A 27,853-nucleotide genomic window follows, 5' to 3' on the forward strand; every position below is an offset into this window, starting at 1 on the left:
TGAGGCCCAGAGAAGGGAAGTGACTTGCCCAAAGTCACACAGCTGACCAGTGGTGGAGCCGGGATTAGAACCCATGACCTCTGGCTCCCAAGTCCGTGCTCTTTCCGTTGAGCCACGCTGCTTCTCTAGTAGATGTGATCCCTGCCCTCAAGCAGTTTATATTCTAATAATACTAATAGCGGTATTTGTGAAGCACTTACTATGTGTCAAACACCGTTCTAAGCGCTGGGGTAGACACAAGGTAATCAGACTGGACACAGTCCCTGCCCCACGTGGGGCTCACACCTGTATATATGTTTGTACATATTTATTACTCTATTTATTTTACTTGTACATATTTAGTATTCTATTTATTTTATTTTGTGAATATGTTTTGTTTTGTTGTCTGTCTCCCCCTTCTAGACTGTGAGCCCGCTGTTGGGTAGGGACCGTCTCTGTATGTTGCCAACTTGTACTTCCCAAGCGCTTAGTACAGTGCTCTGCACACAGTAAGCGCTCAGTAAATACGATTGAATGAATGAATGAGTGAATTTTACAGATGAGGGAACTGAGGTACAAAGCAGTGAAATGACTTGCCCAGGGTCACACAGCAGACTCGTGGCGGAGCCGGGATGAGAACCCAGGGCCTTTGGACTCCCAGGCCTGGGCTCTAACCATTAGATCATGCTGCTTCTTACTGGGTGAACTGGGCACTGGGGAGACTACATTGGAGATAGTAATACTAATAATGATGGCATTTGTTAAGCGCTTATTATTAATAATGATAATGGCATTTGTTAATTGCTTATTAATAATAATAATAATAATGGCATTTATTAAGCGCTTACTATGTGCAAAGCATTGTTCTAAGCACTGGGGAGGTTACAAGGTGATCAGGTTGTCCCACGGGGGGCTCACAGTCTTCATCCCCATTTTAAAGATGAGGGAACTGAGGCCCAGAGAAGTGAAGTGACTTCATCATCATCATCAATCGTATTTATTGAGCGCTTACTGTGTGCAGAGCACTGTACTAAGCGCTTGGGAAGTACAAATTGGCAACATATAGAGACAGTCCCTACCCAACAGTGGGCTCACAGTCTAAAAGGGGGAGACAAAACCAAACATACTAATAAAATAAATAGAATAGATATGTACAAGTAAAATAAATAAATAAATAAATAAATAGAGTAATAAGTATGTACAAACATATATACATATATACAGGTACTTTTATATACTTGCCTGAAGTCACACAGTTGACAAGTGGTGGAGCTGGGATTTGAACCCATGACCTCTGACTCCAAAGCCCGGGCTCTTTCCACTGAGCCATGCTGCTTCTCTAAGTGCCAAGTGCCAAGCACTGTTCTAAGCACTGGATTAATAATGATGGCATTTGTTAAGTGCTTACTATGAGCAAAGCACTGTTCTAAGCACTGGGGGGGGATACACGGTGATCAGGTTGTCCCACGTGGGGCTCACATTCATCATCCCCATTTTACAGATGAGGTAACTGAGGCTCAAAGAAGTTAAGTGACTTGCCCAAGGTCACACAGCAGACATGTGGCGGAGCCGGGATTCGAACCCACGACCTCTGACTCCAAAGCCCGGGCTCTTTCCACTGAGTCATGCTACATAGTAAGTGCTTAATAAATGCCATCATTATTATTATTATTATTAACAGTAGAACGGGCATGCTGCTTCTCTAATCCCAGCTCCTCCGCTTCCCTACTGCATGACTTTGGGCAAGTTGCTTTACTGGGCCTCAGTTCCCTCATCTGTACAATGGGGATTCAATACCTGCCCTCCCTCCTTCCCTCCCTTCATGCTGCCATGAAGCAGCATGACATAGTGGATAGAGTACAGGCTTGGGAAGTAGAAGGTCATGAGTTCTAATCCCAGCTCCTCCACTTATCTGCTGGGTGACCTTGGGCAAGTCACTTCACTTCTCTCTGCCTCAGTTCCCTCATCTGTAAAATGGGAATGAAGACTGTGAGCCCCACATGGGACAGGGACTGTGTCCAACCCGATTTGCTTGGATCCACCCCAGTGCTTAGAGAACCAGCGTGGCTCAGTGGAAAGAGCCCGGGCTTTGGAGTCAGAGGTCATGGGTTCAAATCCTGACTCCACCAACGACCAGCTGCGTGACTTTGGGCAACTCACTTCACTTCTCTGGGCCTCAGTTCCCTCATCTGTAAAATGGGGATTAAGGCTGTGAGCCCCCTGTGGGACAACCTGATCACCTTGTAACCTCCCCAGTGCTTAGAACAGTAGTTTGTACATACAAAGCACTTAATAAATGTTATCATTATTATTATTATAGTGCCTGGCATATAGTAAGCACTTAACAAATGCCATAATAGTAATTATTATTATTATTGTTGTTTAAAACATGAACCCATGGGGGGCCTCAAGATCTTGTCTCCCTCTAGATTGAAACCTTGCTGTGGGTCGGGAATGTATCTATCAACTCGATTATATTGCCCTCTCCCAAGCACTTAGTACAGCGTGGCTCAGTGGAAAGAGCACGGGCTTGGGAGTCAGAGGTCATGGGTTCTAATCCCGTCTCCTCCACATGTCCGCTGTGTGACCTTGGGCAAGCCACTTCACTTCCCTGTGCCTCAGTGACCTCATCTGTAAAATGGGGATTAAGACTGTGAGCCCCACGTGGGACAATCTGGTCACATTGTATTCCCCCCAGCGCTTAGAACAGTGCTTCACACATAGTAAGCGCTTAACAGATGCCATCATTATTATTAGTAATAGTAGTACAGTGCTCTGAATGTAGTGAATGCTCAATAAATGTCATTGATTGATTGGGGTCTGGGCTCCCCTCAGGATGGGGTCCCCTTGGGCAGAGAGAGCGTGGGTCGGGAGTGAGAATAAGAATAATGATAATTGTTGTATTTGTTAGGCACTTATTATGTGCCCAGAACCGTACTAAGCACAGGGATGGCCCTTCTAGACTGTGAGCCCATTGTTGGGTAGGGACCGTCTCTATATGATGCCCAATTGATCTTTCCAAGCGCTTAGTACGGTGCTCTGCTCAATAAATACGATTGAATGAATGAATGAATGCAAACAAATCAGGTTACACACGGTCCCTGTCCCACCTGGGGCTCAGGGTCTCCATCCCCATTTTCCAGATGAGGGAACTGAGGCCCAGAGACGTAAAGCGACTTGCCCAAAGTCACCCAGCAGACAGGTGGTGGAGCTGGGATTAGAACCCATGACCTCTGGCTCCTAGGCTCGGGCTTTAGCCATGCTGCTTCTCCGAACCCTAGTGTGGGAATCTTTCTTTTCCGAAATGGGACTGTGAGCCCACCATTGGGTAGGGACTGTCTCTATATGTTGCCAGCTTGTACTTCCCAAGCGCTTAGTCCAGTGCTCTGCACACAGTAAGCGCTCAATAAATACGATTGATTGATTGATTGATTGATTGATTGAAGACCGCAGGCTTCACTCCGGCCCAGACCCCCAGGGTGGGTGGGGGAAAGCCCGGGGACACCCCTCTCCTCCCTCCCGCCCCGCCATCTTCGCCGCCCCCGGCTCTAACAAGTTACTTTATCTTTTATTCATTCATTCAGTCGTATTTATGGAGCGCTGACTGTGTGCCGAGCACTGTACTAAGCGCTTGGGAAGTCCAAGTCGGCGACATCTAGAGACGGTCCCTACCCAACAACGGGCTCACGGTCTAGAAGGGGGAGACAGACAACAGAACAAAACATGGGGACAGGGGTCAAGTCATCAGAATAAATAGAATTAAAGCTAAATGCACATCACTGACAAAATAAATTGAAAGGAAATATTTACAAATAAAATAGAGTAATAAATCTGTACAAACATATATCAAGGTGCTGTGGGGAGGGGAAGGAGGTAGGGCGGGGGGATGGGGAGGGGGAGAGGAAGGAAGGGGCTCAGTCTAGGAATGAGAGTGGGCAGAAAGGGAATAGTCCTCTTTTAATGTTCACAGTGGGAATAATAATAGTCATAACAACCCGGTGCTTTCATCTGTGGAGCTGATGCTTTTGCAAACATTAATTATTTCCCTGAACACCTTTGTGAGCTACGGAGCTGTTATTATCCCCATTCCACGGATGAGGAAACTGAGAGACGGAGAGGTGAGGCCAAGTGCCCTTTGGCGAGGAGAGCTGGGCAGCTTCACGGCTCCGCTGCTCAGTTTCATTCATTCAGTTCATTCAATCGTATTTATTGAGCGCTTACTGTGTACTTCCCAAGCGCTTAGTACAGTGCTCTGCACATAGTAAGCGCTCAATAAATACAATTGATGATGATGATGGGGAGGTTACAAGGTGATCAGGTTGTCCCAAGGAGGGCTTACAGTCTTAATCCCCATTTTACAGGGGAGGTCACTGAGGCCCAGAGAATCAATCAATCAATCGTATTTATTGAGTGCTTACTGTGTGCAGAGCACTGTACTAAGCGCTTGGGAAGTCCAAGTTGGCAACATATAGAGACGGTCCCTACCCAACAGCGGGCTCACAGTCTAGAAGGGGGAGACAGACAAAAAAACAAAACATGTAGATTAGTGTCATTCCTTCATTCAGTCGTATTTATTGAGTGCTTAACTGTGTGCAGAGCACTGGACTAAGCGCTTGGGAAGTCCAAGTTGGCAACATCTAGAAACGGTCCCTACCGAACAGTGGACTCACAGTCTAGAAGGGGGAGACAGACAACAAAACAAAACATACTAACAAAATAAAATAAATGGAATTCATTCATTCATTCAATTGTATTTATTGAGTGCTTACTGTGTGCAGAGCACTGTACTAAGCGCTTGGGAAGTCCAAGTTGGCAACATATAGAGACGGTCCCTACCCAACAGTGGGCTCACAGTCTAGAAGGGGGAGACAGACAACAAAACAAAACATACTAACAAAATAAAATAAATGGAATTCATTCATTCATTCATTCAATTGTATTTATTGAGCGCTTACTGTGTGCAGAGCACTGGACTAAGCGCTTGGGAAGACCAAGTTGGCAACATATGTATATTTTTTTTCATGAGTGGTATATCTTCAGCACTTACGCTGTGCCAGACAGTTGTCTAAGAAGTAGCAAGAGCCTGGGCTTGGGAATCAGAGGACGTGGGTTCTCCTCCCGGCTCCGCGCTTCTCCGCTGTGTGACCTTGGGTGAGTCACTTAACTTCTCTGTGCCTCAGTGACCTCATCTGTAAAATGGGGATGAAGACTGTGAGCCCCAGGTGGGACAATCTGATGACCTTGTATCTACCCCAGTGCTTAGAACAGTGATTAGCACACAGTAGGCGCTTAACAAGTACCATCATTATTGTTAGTAGTAGTACTATTAAATGCTGGGGTAGATACAAGTTAATCAGATTAATAATAATAATAATGGCATTTATTAAGCGCTTACTATGTGCAAAGATTAGACACTGTCTTAATAATAATAATAATGATGGCATTTATTAAGTGCTTACTATGTGCAAAGCACTGTTCTAAGTGCTGGGGAGGTTACAAGGTGATCAGGTTGTCCCACGGAGGGCTCACAGTCTTAATCCCCATTTTACAGATGAGGTCACTGAGGCCCAGAGAATCAATCAATCAATCATATTTATTGAGTGCTTACTGTGTGCAGAGCACTGTACTAAGCGCTTGGGAAGTCCAAGTTGGCAACATCTAGAGACAGTCCCTACCCAACAACGGGCTCACAGTCTAGAAAGGGGAGACGGAGAACAAAACCAAACATACTAACAAAATAAAATAAATAGAATAGATATGCACAAGTAAAATAAATAGAGTAATAAATCTGTACAAACATATATACATGTATACAGGTGCTGTGGGGAAGGGAAGGAGGGAAGGCGGGGGGGGGGATGGAGACGGGGCAAGGAAGGAGGAGGCTCAACAGCGCTTGGCACATAGTAAGTGCTTAATAAATGCCATCATTATTGTTATTAATCAATCAATCGTATTTATTGAGCGCTTACTTTGTGCAGAGCACTGTACTAAGCGCTTGGGAAGTACAAGTTGGCAACATATAGAGACAGTCCCTACCCAACAACGGGCTCACAGTCTGGAAGGGGGAGACGGAGACCAAAACCAAACATACTCACAAAATAAAATGAATAGATATGTGAAGTGACTTGCCCAAAGTCAACCAGCTGACAATTGGCGGAGCCGGGATTCGAACCCATGACCTCTGACTCCAAAGCCCGGGCTCTTTCCACTGAGCCACGCTGCTTCTCTAAGTCTTCTCTAAGTCGAAGTCTTCTACTTCTAGTCCAGCCCAGCCTGCACACTTGGCTCCTCTATTCTATTTATTTTATTTTGTTAGTATGTTTGGTTTTGTTCTCTGTCTCCCCCTTTTAGACTGTGAGCCCACTGTTGGGTAGGGACTGTCTCTATGTGTTGCCAACTTGGACTTCCCAAGCGCTTAGTACAGTGCTCTGCACACAGTAAGCGCTCAATAAATACGATTGATGATGATGATGAACCCTGAGCCTCCGTCTCGCCCGTCTCGCCGCCGACCCCTGGCCCGCGTCCTACCTGTGGCCCGAAGCGCCCTTTTTCCTCTAATCCGACAGATAACTCTGTGCCTCAGTTCCCTCATCTGTACAATGGGGATGAAGACTGTGAGCCCCCCGTGGGGCAACCTGATCACCTTGTAACCTCCCCAGCACTTAGAACAGTGCTTTGCACATAGTAAGCATTTAATAAACGCTTAATAACGTTTAATAAATGCAGGAGAAGCAGCGTGGCTCAGTGGAAAGAGCGCGGGTTTTGGAGTCAGAGGTCAGGGGTTCAAATTCCGGCTCTGCCAATTGTCAGCTGTGTGACTTTAGGCCAGTCACTTCACTTCTCTGGGCCTCAGTTCCCTCATCTGCACAATGGGGATGAAGACTGTGAGCCCCCCGTGGGACAACCTGATCACCTTGCAACCTCCCCAGCGCTTAGAACAGTGCTTTGCACATAGTAAGCGCTTAAGTGCCATTATTATTATTATTACAGCGCTCTGCACACAGTAAGTGCTCAATAAATATGATGGCGTGAATGAATGAACACCGTCCAGCCCGCCAACTTCACTCCCCTAGGGCCTGCTTGCTCACTAGGCCGTAATTCATTCATTCAATTCGTTCTATCGTATTTATTGAGCGCCGACTGCGTGCAGAGCACTGTACTGAGCGCTTGGGAAGTACAAGTCGGCAACATATAGAGGCGGCCCCTACCCAACAATGGGCTCACAGTCTAGAAATCTCGTCTATCTCGCCGCCGACCCCTCGGCCACGATGGCCTGTCATCTCGTCTATCTCGCCAGACCGCCCCTCTTCCCACCTTCAAAGCCTTGTTGAAGGGGTCACCTCCTCCCAGAGGCCTTCCCTGCTGATTTGTACTTCCCAAGCGCTTAGTACAGTGCTCTGCACATAGTAAGCACTCAATAAATACGATTGATGATGATGATGATGAAGCCTTCTTTCCCCCGGATCCCTCTCCCTTCTGCGTCGTCTACGCACTCGATCCTGTGATTTTTGGGCGCTTGATATGCGCCTCATCCTCAGCCCCGCAGCACTTACGTCCCGATCTGTAATCTACTTCTATGAATGTCTGCCTTCCCCTCTAGACTGAAAGTCTGTTGCGGGCTGGGAATGTGTCTACCGATTCCGTTGGATTATACTTTCCCAAGCGTCTAGTACAGTGTTGGGCACACAGTAAGCACCCGGTAAATTCATTCATTCGATCAATCGTATTTATTGAGCTCTTACTGTGTGCAGAGCACTGTACTAAGCACTTGGGAAGTACAATAAGGTTGGTATTTGTTAAGCGCTTACTATGTGCAAAGCGCTGTTCTAAGCGCTGGGGGGAACACAAGGAGATGAGGTTGTCCCGTGTGGGGCTCACAGTCTTCATCCCCATTTTACAGATGAGGGAACTGAGGCACAGAGAAGTGAAGTGACTTGCCCAAGGTCACACAGCAGACACGTGGGGGAGGTGGGATTCGAACCCATGACCTCTGCCTCCCAAACCCGCGCTCTTTCCACTGAGTCAAGTACAAGTTGGCAACTTGTACACACAGTGCACAAGAAGCAGCGTGACTCAGTGGAAAGAGCCCGGGCTTTGGAGTCGGCGGTCGTGGGTTCAAATCCCGGCTCCGCCACTTGTCAGCTGTGTGACTTTGGGCAAGTCACTTCACTTCTCTGGGCCTCAGTTCCCTCATCTGGAAAATGGGGATGAAGACTGTGAGCCCCCCGTGGGACAACCTCATCACCTTGTAACCTCCCCAGCGCTTAGAACAGTGCTTTGCACATAGTAAGCGCTTAATAAATGCTATTATTAAAAAAAAAACATATAGAGACGGTCCCTACCCAACAGTGGGCTCACAGTCTAGAAGGGGGAGACAGAGAACAAAACAAAACATATTAACAAAATAAAATAAATAGAATAAATATGTACAAACAAAATGATATTGACACCTGTCTACTTGTTTTGTTGTCTGTCTCCCCCTTCTAGACTGTGAGCCCGTTGTTGGGTAGGAACCGTCTCTATCTGTTGCCAAATTGTACTTTCCAAGAGCTTAGTCCAGTGCTCTGCACAAAGTAAGCGCTCAATAAATACAATTGAATGAATGAATGAGTGAGTAAATACCATGGATTGATTGGTGTTCAGGAAGAACAGTTTTTCTCAGAAGCCTGTGTGCGATTGGTTCATTCATTCATTCATTCATTCATTCAATCGTATTTATTGAGCGCTACTGTGTGCAGAGCACTGTACTAAGCGCTTGGGAAGTACAAGTTGGCAACATATAGAGACGGTCCCTACCCAACAGCGGGCTCACAGTCTAGAAGGGGGAGACAGACAACAAAACAAAACATATTAACAAAATAAAATAAATAGAATAAATATGTACAAGTAAAATAGAGTAATAAATATGTACAAACATATATACATATATATATATATATATATATATATATATATTGATTCCTTTTTGTGTGATAGTTGTGATATTTCGTAAGCACTTGCTAGGTTCCAGGCACTGTACTAAGCGCTGCAGTGGATACAAGCAAATCAGGTTGGGCACGGTCCTTTCATTCACCTCCCCTCCCAGCCCCACAGCACTTACGTCCAACTCTGTCATTTATTTACTTCTATTATTATGAATAATAATAAGCATAATTTTATAATATTATAAATAATATCGATAATACTATTATTAATAATATAATATTATAATATTATAATTTTCTCAGTGGAAAGAGCCTGGGCTTTGGAGTCAGAGGTCATGGGTTCAAATCCCGGCTCCACCACTTGTCAGCTGGGTGACTTTGGGCAAGTCACTTCACTTCTCTGGGCCTCAGTTCCCTCATCTGTCAAATGGGGATTAAGACTGCGAGCCCCACGTCGGACAACCTCATCACCTTATATCCCCCCAGCGCTTAGAGAAGCAGCGCTGCTCAGTGGACAGAGCACGGGCTTTGGAGTCAGAGGTTTGGGGTTCGAATCCCGGCTCCTCCACATGTCTGCTGTGTGACCTTGGGCAAGTCGCTTAACTTCTCTGAGCCTCAGTTACCTCATCTGTAAAATGGGGATGATGACTGTGAGCCCCACGCGGGAGAACCTGATCACCTTGTATCCCCCCAGCGCTTAGAACAGTGCTTTGCACATAGTAAGCGCATAACAAATGCTATTATTATTATTATTCTCTGGGCCTCAGTTACCTCATCTGTCAAATGGGGATGAAGACTGCGAGCCCCACGTGGGACAACCTCATCACCTTATATCCCCCCAGCACCTAGAGAAGCAGCGCGGCTCAGTGGACAGAGCACGGGCTTTGGAGTCAGAGGTTTTGGGTTCGAATCCCGGCTCCACCACGTGTCTGCTCTGTGACCTTGGGCAAGTCGCTTAACTTCTCTGAGCCTCAGTTACCTCATCTGTAAAATGGGGACGATGACTGTGAGCCCCACGCGGGACAACCTGATCACCTTGTATCCCCCCAATGCTTAGAACAGTGCTTTGCAGATAGTAAGCGCTTAACAAATGCCATTATTATTATTATTATTATTAGAACAGTGTTTTGCACATAGTAAGTGCTTAATAAATGCCGTCATTATTATTAAAGGAGGGAGAGGCAGGCCAGAATGAGAGAATCAGAAAAAATGACTAGAACATTCCCACAAGGGTGAGGCTGGGGAGGAGGAAATGATCCGATAAGCCCTGGGGTGAGTTGAAGCGTTCGTAAGATTTGTCCATTTGTTTCTCTCCCCAGGTATTTTATTAGCTGCCTGCCAAGCCCTGGAGAACACAACATCGGCCTTGAGTGGTGAGTGAATATTTTACTAGAACTAATGATTATAAATAATAATAATAATAATAATAATGATGGCATTTGTTAAGCGCTTACTATGTGCAGAGCACTGTTCTAAGTGCTGGGGGGGATACAAGGTGAGCAAGTTGTCCCACGTGGGGCTCACAGTCTTAATCCCCATTTTACAGATGAGGGAACTGAGGCTCAGAGAAGTTAAGTGACTTGCCCAAGGTCACACAGCAGACATGTGGCCGAGCCGGGATTCGAACTCATGACCTCTGACTCCAAAGCCCGTGCTCTTTCCAGTGAGCCACGCTTCTTCTCCTATAAATGAATAATTATGGCATTAACAAGATAACCCCAGGGCCCCACCTATCCAACTGTCAATAATCTGCACACAGTAAGCGCTCAATAAATACGATTGATGATTGATGATAATCTCACTCGATCTGTGGTGTAATAATAATAATCTACTATTTTTTTACTATAATTTACTATTCTATTGATTTTGTTAATGATGTGCATATAGCTTTACTTCTATTTGTTCTGACGATTTTGACACCCGTCTACATGTTTTGTTTTGTTGGGTGTCCCCCTTCTAGACTGTGAACTCGTTATTGGGTAGGGACCGTCTCTAGATGTTGCCGACTTGTAGTTCCCAAATGCTTAGTACAGTGCTCTGGACACAGTAAGCGCTCAATAAATACGATTGAATGAATGAATGAATAATGATGGTATTTGTTAAGCCCATACTATGTGCCATGCACTGTTCTAAGCACCGGAATGATAGTATTTGTTAAGCACTCACTATATGCCATGCACTGTTCTAAGCACCGGAATAATGGTATTTGTTAAGCACTCACTATGTGCCACGCACTGTTCTAAGCACCTGAATAATGGTATTTGTTAAGCACTTACTATGTGCCATGCACTGTTCTAAGCACCGGAATAATGGTATTTGTTAAGCACTCACTATATGCCATGCACTGTTCTAAGCACCGGAATAATGGTATTTGTTAAGCACTTACTATGTGCCATGCACTGTTCTAAGCACCGGAATAATGGTATTTGTTAAGCACTTACTATGTACCAAGCACTATTCTAGGCACTGGGGGAGATACAAGGTAAATAGGTCGTCCCATTGAGTGCTTACTGTGTGCAGAGCACTGTACTAAGCACTTGGACGCTGCGTGTGGGGAGAAATGTCCTTCAACAAGGACAACATTGACCTTGGGCAAGTCGCTTCACAGCCCACTGTTGGGTAGGGACTGTCTCTATATGTTGCCAGCTGTACTTCCCAAGCGCTTAGTACAGTGCTCTGCACACAGTAAGCGCTCAATAAATACGATTGATTGATTCTCTCTGCCTCAGTTCCCTCATCTGGAAAATGGGGATGAAGACCGTGAGCCCCATGGGGGACAGGGACTACTGCACTAAGCACTGAGATAGGTGCAAGTTGATCTAAGCGCTGGGGTAGATACAAGGTGATCAGGTTGTCCCATGGGGGGCTCACAGTCTTAATCCCCATTTTACAGATGAGGTAACTGAGGCCCAGAGAAGTGAAGTGACTTGCCCAAAGTCACACAGCTGACAAGTGGCAGAGCCGGGATGAGATCCCTAGACCTTCTGACTCCGAGGCCCGGGCTCTATCCAGCTAGCCACTCTGCTTCCCTTCTGATTATGAAGGAGGAGGGCATTCCAGCCCACTATTGGGTAGGGACTGTCTCCATATGTTGCCAACTTGTCCTTCCCAAGCGCTTAGTACAGTGCTCTGCACACAGTAAGCGCTCAATAAATGCAATTGATGATGATGATGATGATGACGTGGGCCGGGGGTCGACGGTGGGATGGGCGAGAATGAGGCCCAGGGAGGAGGTGAGCGGTGGCAGAGGAGCGGAGGGTGCGGGCTGGGATGGACAAGGACAGAAGGGAGGGGAGGGAGGAGGGGGCCAGGGGATTGTCTTAAAACCGGACAGTGGTGAGGAGTTTCCATTTGGTTGGGAAGTGGATGGGCCGCCGCCGGAGGGGTTTGTGGAACAGGGAGACATCGATCAATCAATCAATCAATCAATCGTATTTATTGAGCACTTACTGTGTGCAGAGCACTGGACTATGCGCTTGGGAAGCACAAGTTGGCAACACACAGAGACGGTCCCTACCCAACAGTGGGCTCACAGTCTAGAAGGGGGAGACAGAGAACAAAACCAAACATATTAACAAAATAAAATAAATAGAATAGATATGTACAAGTAAAATAAATAAATAGAGTAATAAATACGTACAAACATATATGCATATATCCAGGTGCTGTGGGGAAGGGAAGGAGGTAAGGCGGGGGGATGGAGAGGGGGAGGAGGGGGAGAGGAAGAAGGGGGCTGAGTGTGGGAAGGCCTCCTGGAGGAGGTGAGCTCTCAGTAGGGCCTTGAAGGGAGGAAGAGAGCGAGCTTGGCGGATGGGCAGAGGGATTGGGGGCATTGCCGGGCCCGGGGGAGGACGGGGGCCGGGGGTCGACGGCGGGACGGGCGAGAACGAGGTACGGGGAGGAGATTACAGGCAGAGGAGCAGAGGGTGCGGGCTGGGATGGACAAGGACAGAAGGGAGGGGAGGGAGGAGGGGGCCAGGGGATGGATGGATGGATGGATGGACAGCCTGGAAGCCCAGGGGGAGGAGTTCCTGCCTGATGCGCAGATTGATTGGTAGCCACTGGAGATTTTTGAGGAGGGGAGTGACATGCCCAGAGCGTTTCTGGACAAAGACAATCTGGGCAGCGGCATGAAGTATGGATTGAAGTGGGGAGAGACAAGAGGATGGGAGATCGGAGAGGAGGCTGATACAGTAGTCCAGACGGGATAGGATGAGAGCTTGAACGAGCAGGGTAGCGGTTTAGATGGAGAAGAAAGGGCGGATCTTGGCAATGTTGCGGAGCTGAGACCGGCAGGTTTTGGTGACGGCTTGGATGTGGAAGGTTTTTCGAAAAATGACCCGAGCGGCAGGGTGAAGTCTGGACGGGAGTGAAGAGAGCCCGCAGGCCGTAGTCGGGATGTGACAGCTTGGTGGCAGTTTGGTTGGAGAGGACAGGATGGATTCCGGAGCTTTTGTGAGCGTCGAACCGAAGAGGAGACTGCCGAGGCTCGTTCATTCATTTGATCGTATTTATTGAGCGCGTACTGGATGCAGAGCACTGGACTAAGCGCAGCATGGTTTAGTGGTTTGAGGCCAGGCCTAGGAGTCAGAGGCCCTGGGTTCTAATCCTGACTCTGTCACTCGTCAGCTGGGTGACCTTGGGCAAGACACTTAACTTCTCTGGGCCTCGGTTCCCTCATCTGGAAAATGGGGATTGAAACTGTGAGCCCCACGGGGGACAGGGACTGTGTCCAACCTGATGAGCCCATTGTTGGGTAGGGACCGTCTCTGTATGTTGCCAACTTGTACTTCCCGAGCGCTTAGTATAGTGCTGTGCACACAGTAAGTGCTCAATAAGTACGATTGAAAGAATGAATGAATGAGCCCACCTCAGCGCTTCGTACAGTGCCTGGCACATAATCATTGCTTAACAAATACCACAATTCTTCTTATTATTATTAATAATAACAATAAACAGACACATTCTCTGGCCACAACCCTGCCCTAGGCCGTCTACAGTCTACGTGGCTCAGTGGAAAGAGCACAGGCTTGGGAGTCAGGGGTTGTGGGTTCTAATCCTGGCTCTGCCACTTGTCTGCTGTGTGACTTTGGACAAGTCACTTCACTTCCCCCTCGTCCCCCTCTCCATCCCCCCCATCTTACCTCCTTCCCTTCCCCACAGCACCTGCTTATATGTATATATGTTTGTACATATTTATTACTTTCGTTTTTTATTTATTTATTTTACTTGTACATATCTATTCTATTTATTTTATTTTGTTAGTATGTTTGGTTTTGTTCTCTATCTCCAGCCCTTTTAGACTGTGAGCCCACTGTTGGGTAGGGACTGTCTCTATATGTCCCCATATGTCTCTATATGTACTTCCCAAGCGCTTAGTACAGTGCTTTGCACACAGTAAGCGCTCAATAAATACAGTTGATTGATTGATTGATTCTCTGGGCCTCAGTTCCCTCATCTGTCAAATGGGGATTAAGACTGTGAGCCCCATGTGGAACAACCTGATCACCTTGTATGGGGATACTTCCCCAGCGCTTAGAACAGTGCCTCGCACATAGTAAGCGCTTAACAAATACCATCATTATTATTTATTATTATTAATGGAGCTGGCAGTCTGCCGTGTGCAGAGCACTATACTAAGCACTTGGGAGAGTACAGTAGAGTTAGTAGAACCAATCCCTGTCCCCAGGGATCGTACAGTCTACGGGGAGCATTCATTCATTCATTCAGTCATATTTATTGAGCGCTTACTGTGTGCAGAGCACTGGACTAAGCGCTTGGGAAGTACAAGTCGGCAACGTCTAGAGACGGTCCCTACCCAATTCATTCATTCATTCATTCATTCATTCAATCGTATTAATCAATCAATCAATTGTATTTATTGAGCGCTTACTGTGTGCAGACCACTGGACTAAGTGCTTGGGAAGTCCAAGTCGGCAACGTCTAGCGACGGTCCCTACCCAATTCATTCATTCATTCAATCGTATTAATCAATCAATCAATTGTATTTATTGAGCGCTTACTGTGTGCAGAGTGCACAGTGCACAGCACCTGTATATATGTATATATGGTTGTACATATTTATTACTCTATTTATTTATTTATTTATTTATTTTGCTTGTACATTTCTATCCTATTTATTTTATTTTGTTGGTATGTTTGGTTCTGTTCTCTGTCTCCCCCTTTTAGACTGTGAGCCCACTGTTGGGTAGGGACTGTCTCTATGTGTTGCCAATTTGTACTTCCCAAGCGCTCAGTACAGTGCTCCGCACATAGTAAGCGCTCAATAAATACGATTGATTGATTGACTGATTGCAGAGCACTGTACTAAGCGCTTGGGAAGTACAAGTTGGCAACAGTAACAGGCTCACAGTCTAGAAGGGGGTGACAGACAATAAAACAAAACATATAGACAGAGCAGAGCACCATACCAAGTTCTTGAGCGAGTATAATAGAGTTAGTAGACAATGATCCCTGCCCCAAAGAGCCTCATCCTTCTGATTTCCAAGCCTGGGCTCCTCCCAATAAACCCTGCTGCTTCCCTGATTAATTGAACACATACTCCACCGCCCTCCTAGCCCCACAGCACTTATGTCCTTATTCCTTATAATTATTTATAATAATACTAATAGTAATAATTGAGGTGCTTGTTAAGTACTTACTGTGTTCCAGCCACTGAATCAAGGACTGGGGTGGATCCAAGCAAATCGGGTTGGACGCAGCCCCCGTCTCACATGAGGCTCCCAGTTTTGATCCGCATTTTCCAGATGATGATGATGAAGGCATTTATTAAGCACTTACTATGTGCAAAGCACCGTTCTAAGCGCTGGGGAGGTTACAAGGTGATCAGGTTGTCCCACGGCGGGCTCCCGGTCTTCATCCCCATTTTCCAGGTGAGGTCACGGAGGCCCAGAGAAGCAAAGTGACTTGCCCGAGGTCACCCAGCAGACGAGTGGCGGAGCCGGGATTAGAACCCATGACCTTTGACTCCCAGGGGCTCTACCCACTAGGCCATGTCTGTCTCCCCCTCTAGACTGCAAGCTCACTGTGGGCAGGGAATGTGTCAGTTTATTGCTTTATTGTCCTCTCCCAAGCGCTTAGTCATTCATTCATTCAGTCAGTCGTATTTATTGAGTGCTTACTGTGAGCAGAGCACTGTACTAAGCGCTTGGGAAGTACAAATCGGCAACATCTAGAGACAGTCCCTACCCAACAACTGGCTCACAATCTAGAAGGGGGAAACAGACAACAAAATTACAGTGCTCTGCACACAGTAGGTGCTCAATAAATACGATTGATTGAAAACAAAACATGTGGACCGGTGTCAAGTCATCAGAATAAAAAGAAATAAAGCTAGATGCACAGCATCAACAAAATAAATAGAACAGTAAATACGTACAAGTGGACTCGGGGATGTCAAGGCTTATGAAAAACAACGTGGCTCAGTGGAAAGAGCCCGGGCTTTGAAGTCAGAGGTCATGGGTTCAAATCCCGACTCCACCGCTTGTCAGCTGGGTGACTTTGGGCAAGTCACCTCCCTTCTCTGGGCCTCAGTAACCTCATCTGGAAAATGGGGAGGAAGACTGGGAGCCCCCCGTGGGACACCCTGATCACCTTGTAACCTCCCCAGCGCTTAGGACAGTGCTTTGCACATAGTAAGCGCTTAATAAAAAGCCACCGTCATGTACAAGTAGAATAGGGTAATAAAGTCCAGTGCTCTGCCCACAGGAAGCGCTCAGTAAATACAGCTTTCTGACTGAACCAGGTTCCCCAGTCTCTCCCGGCTCCCAGAGGCCTTTGCTGACTTCTTGTTGTTGTTGTTGCCAACTTGTCCTTCCCAAGCGCTTAGTACAGTGCTCTGCACACTGTAAGCGCTCAATAAATACGATTGATGATGATGATGAAGAATTCACCCCAGTTCCATAGTGGCCCAGTCCAGCTGGCTGTTGCTTGCCCATCTGTGTGTCCCATTTTAATGAGTTTAATTTCAGTGGCGCGCCCGAGGACGGTGTGGCCTGGGAGCCTGGACTCCTGGCTCCTGCAGACCAGCCTCTGCTCCCGGGTGGGCCGCACGTATCCTGCGTCCACCGTGGCACTCGGCTTTTAATAATAATAATAATAATAATAATAGCATTTATTCATTCATTCAATCATATTTATTGAGCACTTACTGTGTGCAGCGCACTGGACTAAACGCTTGGGAAGTACAGGTTGGTAACATAGAGACGGTCCCTACCCGACAACGGGCTCACAGTCTAGAAGGGGGAGACAGACAACAGAACAATCAATCAGTCAATCAATCGTATTTATTGAGCGCTTACTGGGTGCAGAGCACTGGACTAAGCGCTTGGGAAGTAAAAGTTGGCAACATATAGAGACAGTCCCTACCCATCAGTGGGCTCACAGTCTGAAAGGGGGAGACAGAGAACAAAACCAAACATACTAACAAAATAAAATAAGTAGAATAGATATGAACAAGTAAAATAAATAAATAGAGTAATAAATATGTACAAACATATATACTTATATACAGGTACTGTGGGGAAGAGAAGGAGGTAAGATGGGGGGATGGAGAGGGGAACGAGTGGGAGAGGAGGGAAGGGGCTCAGTCTGGGAAGGCCTCCTGGATGAGGTGAGCTCTCAGTACAAGACATGTGGACAGGTGTCAAGTCATTAGAATAAGTAGAAATAAAGCTAGGTGCACATCATTAACAAAATAAATAGAATAATAAATAGGTACAAGTCAAATGAAGAGAGTAATAAATCTGTCCAAACATCTATACAGGTGCTGTGGGGAGGGGAAGGAGGTAGGGCGGGGGGGATGGGGAGGAGGAAAGGAAAAGGGGGGCTCAGTCTGGGAAGGCCTCCTGGAGGAGGTGAGCTCCTATGTGCAAAGCACTGATCTAAGCGCTGGGGTAGATACAAGGCGATCAGGTTGTCCCACGGGGGGCTCACAGTCTTAATCCCCATTTTACAGGTGAGGGAACTGAGGCACAGAGAAGTGACTTGCCCAAAGTCACATGATGGTATTTATTAAGCGCGTACTATGTGCCGTGCACTGTTCTGAGTGCTGGGGTAGATACAAGGTAATCAGGTCGTCCCACGGGGGATTCACGGTCTTAATCCCCATTTTCCAGATGAGGGAACTGAGGCCCAGAGAAGCGAAGTGACTTTCCCCTAGTCACACAGCTGACAAGTGGCGGAGGCGGAATTAGAACCCACCACCTCTGACTCCCAAGCCCGGGCTCTTTCCACTGAGCCACGCTGCCTCTCCAGTTTTTTTGAGAACTGGCGTCGCCTAATGGATAGAGCCCACGTCTGAGAGTCAGAAGGATCTTTCGTTCGTTCATTCAGTCGTATTTATCGAGCGCTGTTGTGTGCGGAGCACTGTATTAAGCGCCTGGGAGAGGACATTACAACAATAAACCGACACATTCCCTGCCCACAATGAGCTGACAGCCTAGAGACGAGCTTACAGTGCATTGCACATAGTAAGCGCTTAATAAATGCTATCATTATTATTATTATTAATAGAGAACCTGGGTTCTAATCCCGGCTCTGCCACTTGTCTGCTGTGTGACCTGGGACAAGTCCCTTCACTTCCCTGTGCCTCAGTTCCCTCATCTGGAAAATGGGGATGAAGATTGTGAACCCCGTGTGCCTCTAGACTGTGAGCTCATTGTGGGCAGGAATGTGTTTGTTATTTTATTGTAATAATAATAATAATAATGGTATTTGTTAAGCGCTTACTATGTGCAAAGCACTGTTCTAAGTGCTGGGGAAGATACAAGGTTATCAGGTTGTCCCACATGGGGCTCACAGTCTTAGTCCCCATTTTACAGATGAGGGAACGGAGGCCCAGAGAAGTTAAGTGACTTGCCCAAAGTCACACAGCTGAAAAGTGGCGGAGCTGGGATTCGAACCCATGACCTCTGACTCCAAAGCCCATGATCTTTCCACTAAGCCACAGCTGCTTAGTACAGTGCTTGGCAACCAGGAAGCGCTCGATAAATATGATTGAATGAATGTGGGACAGTGCTGGATCTAAGCCCATTTGCTTGTATCCACCCGAGTGCTTAGTACAGTGCCTGGTACCAGGTTGTACTTCCCAAGTGCTTAGTACAGTGCTCTGCACACAGTAAGCACTCAATAAATATGATTGATTAATTGATTGGTATGTAGTAAGTGCTTAACCAATACCTTAATCATTATTATTATTATTAATAATAATAATGGCATTTATTAAGAGCTTACTGTGTGCAAAGCACTGTTCTAAGTGCTGGGGAGGTTACAAGGTAATCAGGTTGTCCCATGGGGGGCTCACAGTCTTAATCCCCATTTTACAGATGAGGGAACTGAGGCACAGAGAAGTGAAGCTCACTAGACTGTGAGCCCACTTTTGGGTAGGGACCGTCTCTATATGTTGCCAACTTGTACTTCCCAAGCGCTTAGTACAGTGCTCTGCACACAGTAAGCTCTCAATAAATACGATTGAATGAACGAATGAAGTGACTTGCCCAAAGTCACACAGCTGACGATTGGCAGAGCTGGGATTTGAACCCATGACCTCTGACTCCAAAGCCCATGCTCTTCCCACTGAGCCACGCTGCTTATCATTATTATTATTATTATTATTATTATTATTATTATTATTATTATTATCATCATCATTATCATTATCATTATTATTATTATTATATCCAATGGTTCCCTCCCCTGGCTCTCCCGGCTATCAGATGAGTTAATTAAATCTGGATCAGGTGCGGATCAAAAAGAGCCAGGAGATCGATTGGTTTCTATTTTTAACTGAGCAACTGAGGGGGGCATTGGGAAGGTAGGTGAGAGGGGGCTTGAGGTATTATTATTATTAATTAATAATTAATAATAATTAATAATAATAATGATGATAATAATGATAGTAATAATATAATGGTGCTCATTAAGCGCTTACTGTGTGAAGGGGGAGGGTATGAGCTGGTTTGGCAGGCAGGAGGGAGGGGAAGGCCGTGGGTTTGGAGGCGTGGTTGTTTTTCCAAACAGGTAGACCGAAGCCCAGGCAGTGGGAATCCAAAGCCTCTTCCTCATTCCACCATCCGGAGTTTTCCGTAGACGGCTCGAGTCGTTGGAAAATGAGCAGGCCCGCATGGGTGAGGCCGGGTTTGAGGTTCAGCCGCTCCAGAACGGTCATCGACTGGGTGACCTTGGCCAAGTCACTTGAATAACAATGCTACTACCTCTACTACTAATAATAATGATGGCATTTATTAAGCGCTTACTATGTGCAAAGCACTGCTCTAAGCGCTGGGGAGGTTACGAGGTGATCAGATTGTCCCACGCGGGGCTCACAGTCTCCATCCCCATTTTCCAGATGAGGGAACTGAGGCCCAGAGAAGTGAAGTGACTGGCCCCAAGTCACACAGCTGACAGTTGGCGGAGCCGGGATTTGAACCCGTGACCTGTGACTCCTAAAGCCCGGGCTCTTTCCACTGAGCCACACTGCTTCTCAATAATAACAATAATAATGATGATGGCATTTGTTAAGCGCTTACTATGTGCCAAGCACTGTTCTAAGCGCTGGGATAGACACAAGGTGATCAGGTTGTCCTCCATGGGGCTCATACTCTTAATCCCCATTTTACAGGTGAGGGAGCAGTTAAGTGACTTGCCCAAAGTCACACAGCAAGTGGCAGAGCCAGGATTAGAACCCGCGACCTCCGACTCCCAAGCCCGGGCTCCTTCCACTAAGCCACACTGCTTCTCCAATAATTGTGGGATTTGTTAGATGCTGACTGTCTGCCAGGCACTGTGCTAGGCGCTGGGGTGGATACAAGCAAATTGGGTTGGACACAGTCCCTGTCATCATCATCATCATCAATCGTATTTATTGAGCGCTTACTATGTGCAGAGCACTGTACTAAGTGCTTGGGAAGTACAAATTGGCAACGTATAGAGACAGTCCCTACCCAACAGTGGGCTCACAGTCTAAAAGGGGGAGACAGAGAACAAAACCAAACATAGTAACAAAATAAAATAGAATAGATATGTACAAATAAATTAAATAAATAAATAAATAGAGTAAAAAATGTACAAAGTAAGGCTCACAGTCTCAATCCTCATTTTCCAGATGAGGGAACTGAGGCCCAGAGAAGTGAAGTGACTTGCCTGAGGTCACACAGCAGATGAGCGGCGGAGCCGGGATTAGAAACTTCTGAATCCCAGGCCTGGGCTCTTCTCTGTGCACTTGGAAGGGAACAGTAGAGCTATTCATTCATTCATTCATTCATAAATAATAATAATGTAATAATTATTATAATTATTATATTATATATAATTACATATAATCACACAATAATATATTATTATGTTAATGCATAATAATATAATAATTATTGTATATTATATTATATAATAATAATAATAGTATTTGTTAAGCACTTACTATGTGCAAAGCACTGTTCTAAGTGCTGGGGAGGTTACAAGGTGATCAGGTTGTCCTAAGGAGGGCTCACAGTCTTCATCATCCCCATTTTACAGATGAGGGAACCGAGGCCCAGAGAAGTGAAGTGACTTGCCCCAAGTCACACAGCTGACAGTTGGCAGAGCCGCAGTTTGAACCCACGACCTCTGACTCCAAAGCCTGGGCTCTTTCCATTGAGCCACGCTGCTTCATTCATTCAATCATATCTATTGAGCGCTTACTGTGTGCAGAGCACTATACTAAGCGCTTGGAAAGTACAATTTGGCAACAGATAGAGACAGTCCCTACCCAATAACGAGCTCACGGTCTAAAAATAAGACATGATGCCTGCTCTCGAGAAGTTTCAAGTCTACTGTGTGCAGAGCGCCGTTCTGACCATTTGGGAGAGGACGAATTGAGTTAATAATAATAACAATGGTATTTGTTAAGCGCTTACTATGTGCCAGGCACTGTTCTAAACGCTGGGGGAGATACAAGGTCATCAGGTTGTCCCATGTGGGGCTCACGGTCTTCATCCCCATTTGACATATGCTTTCTGCACAGTAAGTGCTTTCATTCATTCATTCATTCATTCATTCAATCATATTTATTGAGCGCTTACTGTGTGCAGAGCACTGTACTAAGCAGCGTGGCTCAGTGGAAAAGAGCACGGGCTTTGGAGTCAGAGGTCATGGGTTCGAATCCCCGACTCCGCCACATGTCTGCTGTGTGATCTTGGGCAAGTCACTTCACTTCTCTGGGCCTCAGTTCCCTCATCTGTAAAATGGGGATTAAGACTGTGAGCTCCACGTGGGACAACCTGATTACCCTGTATCCTCCCCTGCACTTAGAACAGTGCTTTGCACATAGTAAGCGCTTAACAAATGCCAATTATTATTATTATTATTATTACTAAGTGCTTGGGAAGTACAAGTCGGCAACATATAGAGACGGTCCCTACCCAACAACGGGCTCACAGTCTAGAAGGGGGAATAATAATGGCATTTATTAAGCGCTTACTATGTGCCAAGCACTGTTCTAAGCGCTGGGGAGGTTACAAGGTGATCAGGTTGTCCCACGGGGGGCTCACAGTCTTCATCCCCATTATACAGATGAGCGAACTGGGGCCCAGAGAGGTGAAGTGACTTGCCCAAAGTCACACAGCTGACAATTGGCGGAGCCGGGATTTGAACCCATGACCTTTGACTCCCAAAGCCCGGGCTTTTTCCACTGAGCCACGCTGCTTCTCACGCTGCTTGAGAGATTACAGCACAATAGAGTTGGTCGACACATTCTCTGCCCACAAGGAGCTTACAGTCTAGCGTGGCTCAGTGGAAAGACCACAGGCTTTGGAGCCAGAGGTGATGGGTTCGAACCCCGGCTCCACCACGTGTCTGCTGTGTGACCTTGGGCAAGTCACTTAACTTCTCGGAGCCTCAGTTACCTCATCTGTAAAATGGGGATGATAACTGTGAGCCCCATGCGGGACAATCTGCTCACCTTGTATCCCCCCAGCCAGCGTTTAGGACAGTGCTTTGCACATAGTAAGCGCTTAACAAATGCTATCATTATTATTATTATAGAGGGGATGACAGACATTAGTATATAAATTACAGCTATGTACACAAGTGCTATGGGGCTGAAGGAAAAACAAGTGCTGGAAGGATAATAACAATAAGTGGGAGGTTTTTTATGGTATTTGTTAAACATTACTACTTGCCAGGCACTGTTCTAAGCGCTGAGGTGGACACGATTATCAGGCTGGACGCGGTCCCTGTCCCATACGGGGCTCACAGCCTTCATCCCCATTTTGCAGATGAGAGAACTGAGATATACCCTGTATATATGTATATATCATCATCATCAATCGTATTTATTGAGCGCTTACTATGTGCGGAGCACTGTACTAAGCGCTTGGGAAGTACAAATTGGCAACACATAGAGACAGTCCCTACCCAACAGTGGGCTCACAGTCTAAAAGGGGGAGACAGAGAACAAAACCAAACATACCAACAAAATAAAATAAATAGGATAGATATGTGCAAGTAAAATAAATAAATAAATAAATAGAGTAATAAATATGTACAACCATATATACATATATATATATGTTTGAGGCAGTGTGGCTCAGTGGAAAGAGCATGGGCTTTGGAGTCAGAGTTCATGGGTTCAAATCCCGGCTCTGCCAATTGTCAGCTGTGTGTCTTTGGGCAAGTCACTTCACTTCTCTGTGCCTCAGTTACCTCAGCTGTAAAATGGGGGTTAAGACTGTGAGCCCCCCGTGGGACAACCTGATCACCTTGTAACCTCCCCAGCGCTTAGAACAGTGCTTTGCACATAGTAAGCGCTTAATAAATGCCATCATTATTATTATTATTATTATTACTCTATTTATTTTACTTGTACATATCTATTCTATTTATTTTATTTTGTTAGTATGTTTAGTTTTGTTCTCTGTCTCCCCCTTTTAGACTGTGAGCCCACTGTTGGGTAGGGACTGTCTCTGTATGTTGCCAATTTGTACTTCCCAAGCGCTTAGTACAGTGCTCTGCACATAGTAAGCGCTCAATAACTACGATTGATGATGATGATGATATAGCCCATTGTTCGGTAGGGACTGGCTCTATATGTTGCCGATTTGTACTTCCCAAGCGCTGCACACACTAAGCGCTCAATAAATACCACTGAATGATTGAATGAATGAATGAAGTGACTTGCCCAAGGTCACACAGCCGACAAGTGGCGGAGCCGGGCTGAGAATCCAGGTCTGAGCTCTATCCACTAGGCCTCACTGCTCCTCAGCAGCCTGCTCAGCCTTGGTGTTGAAGGGAAGCGGAATATCATCAATCGTATTTATTGAGCGCTTACTGTGTGCAGAGAACTGTACTAAGCGCTTGGGAAGTACAAGTTGGCAACATATAGAGACAGTCCCTACCCAACAGATATCAGTCAGCGGTATTTGTTGAGGGCCTCCATTTGGATGATTCCCAAATCTCCCTCTCTATCCCTGATCTCTCTCGCTGTAGTCTCGCATTTCCTCCTGCTTTCAAGACATAATAATAATAATAATAATAATAATAGAAGTCTAGAAGCAGCGTGACTCAATGGAAAGAGCCCGGGCTTTGGAGTCAGAGGTCATGGGTTCAAATCCCGGCTCCGCCAATTGTCAGCTGGGTGACTTGGGGCAAGTCACTTCACTTCTCTGTTACCTCATCTGTAAAATGGGGATTAAGACTGTGAGCCCCTCGTGGGACAACCTGATCACCTTGTAACCTCCCCAGTGCTTAGGACAGTGCTTTGCACATAGTAAGCACTTAATAAATGCCATCATTATTATTCTTTTAGACTGTGAGCCCACTGTTGGGTAGGGACTGTCTCTATGTGTTGCCAATTTGTACTTCCCAAGCGCTTAGTACAGTGCTCTGCACATAGTATGCGCTCAATAGATACGATTGATTGATTGATTGATTAATAATAATAATAATAATAATGGTATTTGTTAAGCGCTTACTACTACTAATAATAATAATAATGGCATTTATTAAGCGCTTACTATGTGCAAAGCACTGTTCTAAGCGCTGGGGAGGATACAAGGTGATCTGGTTGTTCCACGCGGGGTTCACAATCTCAGTCCCCATTTTACAGATGAGGCAACTGAGGCACAGAAAAGTGAAGTGACTTGCCCAAAGTCACACAGCTGACAAGTGGCGTGTACCAGGCACTGTTCTAAGCGCTGGGGGGGGTTACAAGGTGATCAGGTTGTCCCACGTGGGGCTCACAGTCTTCATCCCCATTTTACAGATGAGGGAACTGAAGACCAGAGTAGAGAAGCAGCGTCGCTCGGAGGAAAGAGCCCGGGCTTTGGAGTCAGAGGTCATGGGTTCAAATCCCACTCCGCCAAGTGTCAGCTGTGTGACTTTGGGCAAGACACTTCACTTCTCTGTGCCTCAGTTCCCTCATCTGGAAAATGGGGATGAAGATTGTGAGCCCCACCCTGTGGGACAACCTGATTACCTTGTAATCTCTCCAGCGCTTAGAACAGTGCTTTGCACATAGTAAGTGCTTAATAAATGCCATTAAAAAATGTGGCAGAGCCAGGATTAGAACCCGTGACCTCTGACTCCCAAGCCCGGGCTCTTTCCACTGAGCCACTCCCAAACACTTAATATGGCATCTTTGTCCGGATGTTCCCCTGACCCGTCAAACTCAAGTGTCCAAAGCAGTACTCCTCAATCAGTTGCTTGTATTTATTGAGGGCTTTTTGTTCATTCATTCAATTGTATTTATTGAGCGCTTACTGAGTGCAGAGCACTGTACTAAGCACCTAAGTACACAGAGCAGTGTACTAAACTCTTAGGAGAGTACAGAACGGCAGAGTTTGTAGTCAAAATCCCTGCCCACTACGAGTTTACAGACTAGCGGTTACTATTTACAGATTTACCAACCTTTATCATCCCACCCTTAGACTTTCCCCTCTCTGTAGACATCACCACCACCCTTCCATAACCTTGGCATTATGCTCGGCGCATTCAACCCACATTTTCCGTGGGAATGTGTCCGTTACACTGTACTCTGCCAAGCACTTAGTACAGTGCTCTACACACAGTAAGCATTCAATAAATACGACTGACTCAAGCAATCAATCTTTTTTTTTTTTAATGGCATTTATTAAGCGCTTACTATGTGCAAAGCACTGTTCTAAGCGCTGGGGAAATACAAGGTGATCAGGTTGTCCCACGTGGGGCTTACAGTCCTCATCCCCATTTTACAGATGAGGGAACTGAGGCCCAGAGAAGTGACGTGACTTGCCCAAAGTCACACAGCTGACAAGGGGCGGAGCCGGGATTTGAACCCATGACCTCTGACTCCAAAGCCCGGGCTCTTTCCCACTGAGCCACGCTGCTTCATATTTATTTTGTTAATGATGTGCACCTAGCTTTATTTCTACTTATTCTAATGACTTGACACCGGTCCACATGTCCAACCTGGTGACCTCTTATTTTACTCAGCGCTTAGAACAGCGTGTGGCATCCAGTAAGGGCTCAACGAAGACCACAGCCATGACCCCGATTATTATCATCCACCTCCACGTCAGTAAGGCCCCAAATGCGGGGACGGTTGGTGCCTGGGGACCCCCGGAAGGAGAAAACTTCTGCCCGGGGCCGGGATGGGTTTGGCCGAGGCGGGGGTCTGTGAGCCTCACCAGGCCTGTGTCTGATCTGATTAGCTTGGCACATAATAAGTGCTTAACAAATATCATTATTATTATTATTATCATTAATTATTATTCCCTCTTCTGGAAAATGGAGATGAAGACTTTGATCCCCGCATGGGACAACCGTCCGGGGCTCCAAGCCGGTATTTATTCAGCGAGGCTCCGGCGGGGGCCCGGCGTCCTTGGGCCGTGACGTTTGGCCATCGCGGTCCTGGCACGGGAATAAAACCTCCTTTCTTGGCCGGGCCGCCCGGGGGTGAATGGCCGGTCTGTATCCCCAGATTTCGTGCTGGCATCCTAGACTGAGAGGGTTACTGTTACCAGCCGGCCTCGCCGAACGGGCTGAAAAACGAGACGTCGACTCCACCCCGAAAATATTCCCCGTTGTGAGATGGGGTCTGGAAAGGGGGTTCCCTCCCGCGGACGGATGGGAGGGAAAAACCTTCCCCAGGCCTCTTCCTCAACAAACGCATCAGGCGGTTAATCATCACCATCATCAATCAATCAATCAATCAATCGTATTTATTGAGCGCTTACTGTGTGCAGAGCACTGTACTAAGCGCTTGGGAAGTACAAATTGGCAACACATAGAGACAGTCCCTACCCAACAGTGGGCTCACAGTCTAAAAGGGGGAGACAGAGAACAGAATCAATCAATCAATCAATCAATCGTATTTATTGAGCGCTTACTATGTGCAGAGCACTGTACTAAGCGCTTGGGAAGTACAAATTGGCAACACATAGAGACAGTCCCTACCCAACAGTGGGCTCACAGTCTAAAAGGGGGAGACGGAGAACAGAACCAAACATACCAACAAAATAAAAGAAATAGGATAGAAATGTACAAGTAAAATAAATAAATAAATAAATAAATAGAGTAATAAATATGTACAACCATATATACATATATACAGGTGCTGTGGGGAAGGGAAGGAGGTAAGACGGGGGGATGGAGAGGGGGACGAGGGGGAGAGGAAGGAGGGGGCTCAGTCTGGGAAGGCTTCCTGGAGGAGGTGAGCTCTCAGCAGGGCCTTGAAGGGAGGAAGAGAGCTAGCTTGGCGGAGGGGCAGAGGGAGGGCATTCCAGGCCCGGGGGATGACGTGGGCCGGGGGTCGACGGCAGGACCTCATCATCATCAATCGTATTTATTGAGCGCTTACTGTGTGCAGAGCACTGGACTAAGCGCTTGGGAAGTACAAGTTGGCAACATATAGAGACAGTCCCTACCCAACAGTGGGCTCACAGTCTAAAAGTCTCTACCCGTGGCCTGCTGAGTGC

The 27,853-nt window shown here is 46.5% G+C and overlaps 1 protein-coding gene across 1 annotated transcript in view; it reads left to right on the top strand.

The window, feature by feature from the left end:
• Positions 1 to 27,853, top strand: part of TGFA (transforming growth factor alpha) — a 135,297-nt gene that overhangs the window by 60,539 nt on the left and 46,905 nt on the right. The window contains exon 2 of the mRNA XM_038747108.1: positions 10,223 to 10,276. Coding sequence (XP_038603036.1) covers positions 10,223 to 10,276 — 54 coding nt within the window. The remainder of the gene's footprint in view (positions 1 to 10,222; positions 10,277 to 27,853) is intronic.

The sequence above is a fragment of the Tachyglossus aculeatus genome, chromosome 5 (assembly GCF_015852505.1).
Source record: "Tachyglossus aculeatus isolate mTacAcu1 chromosome 5, mTacAcu1.pri, whole genome shotgun sequence".
NCBI classification, from domain to species: Eukaryota; Metazoa; Chordata; class Mammalia; order Monotremata; family Tachyglossidae; genus Tachyglossus; species Tachyglossus aculeatus.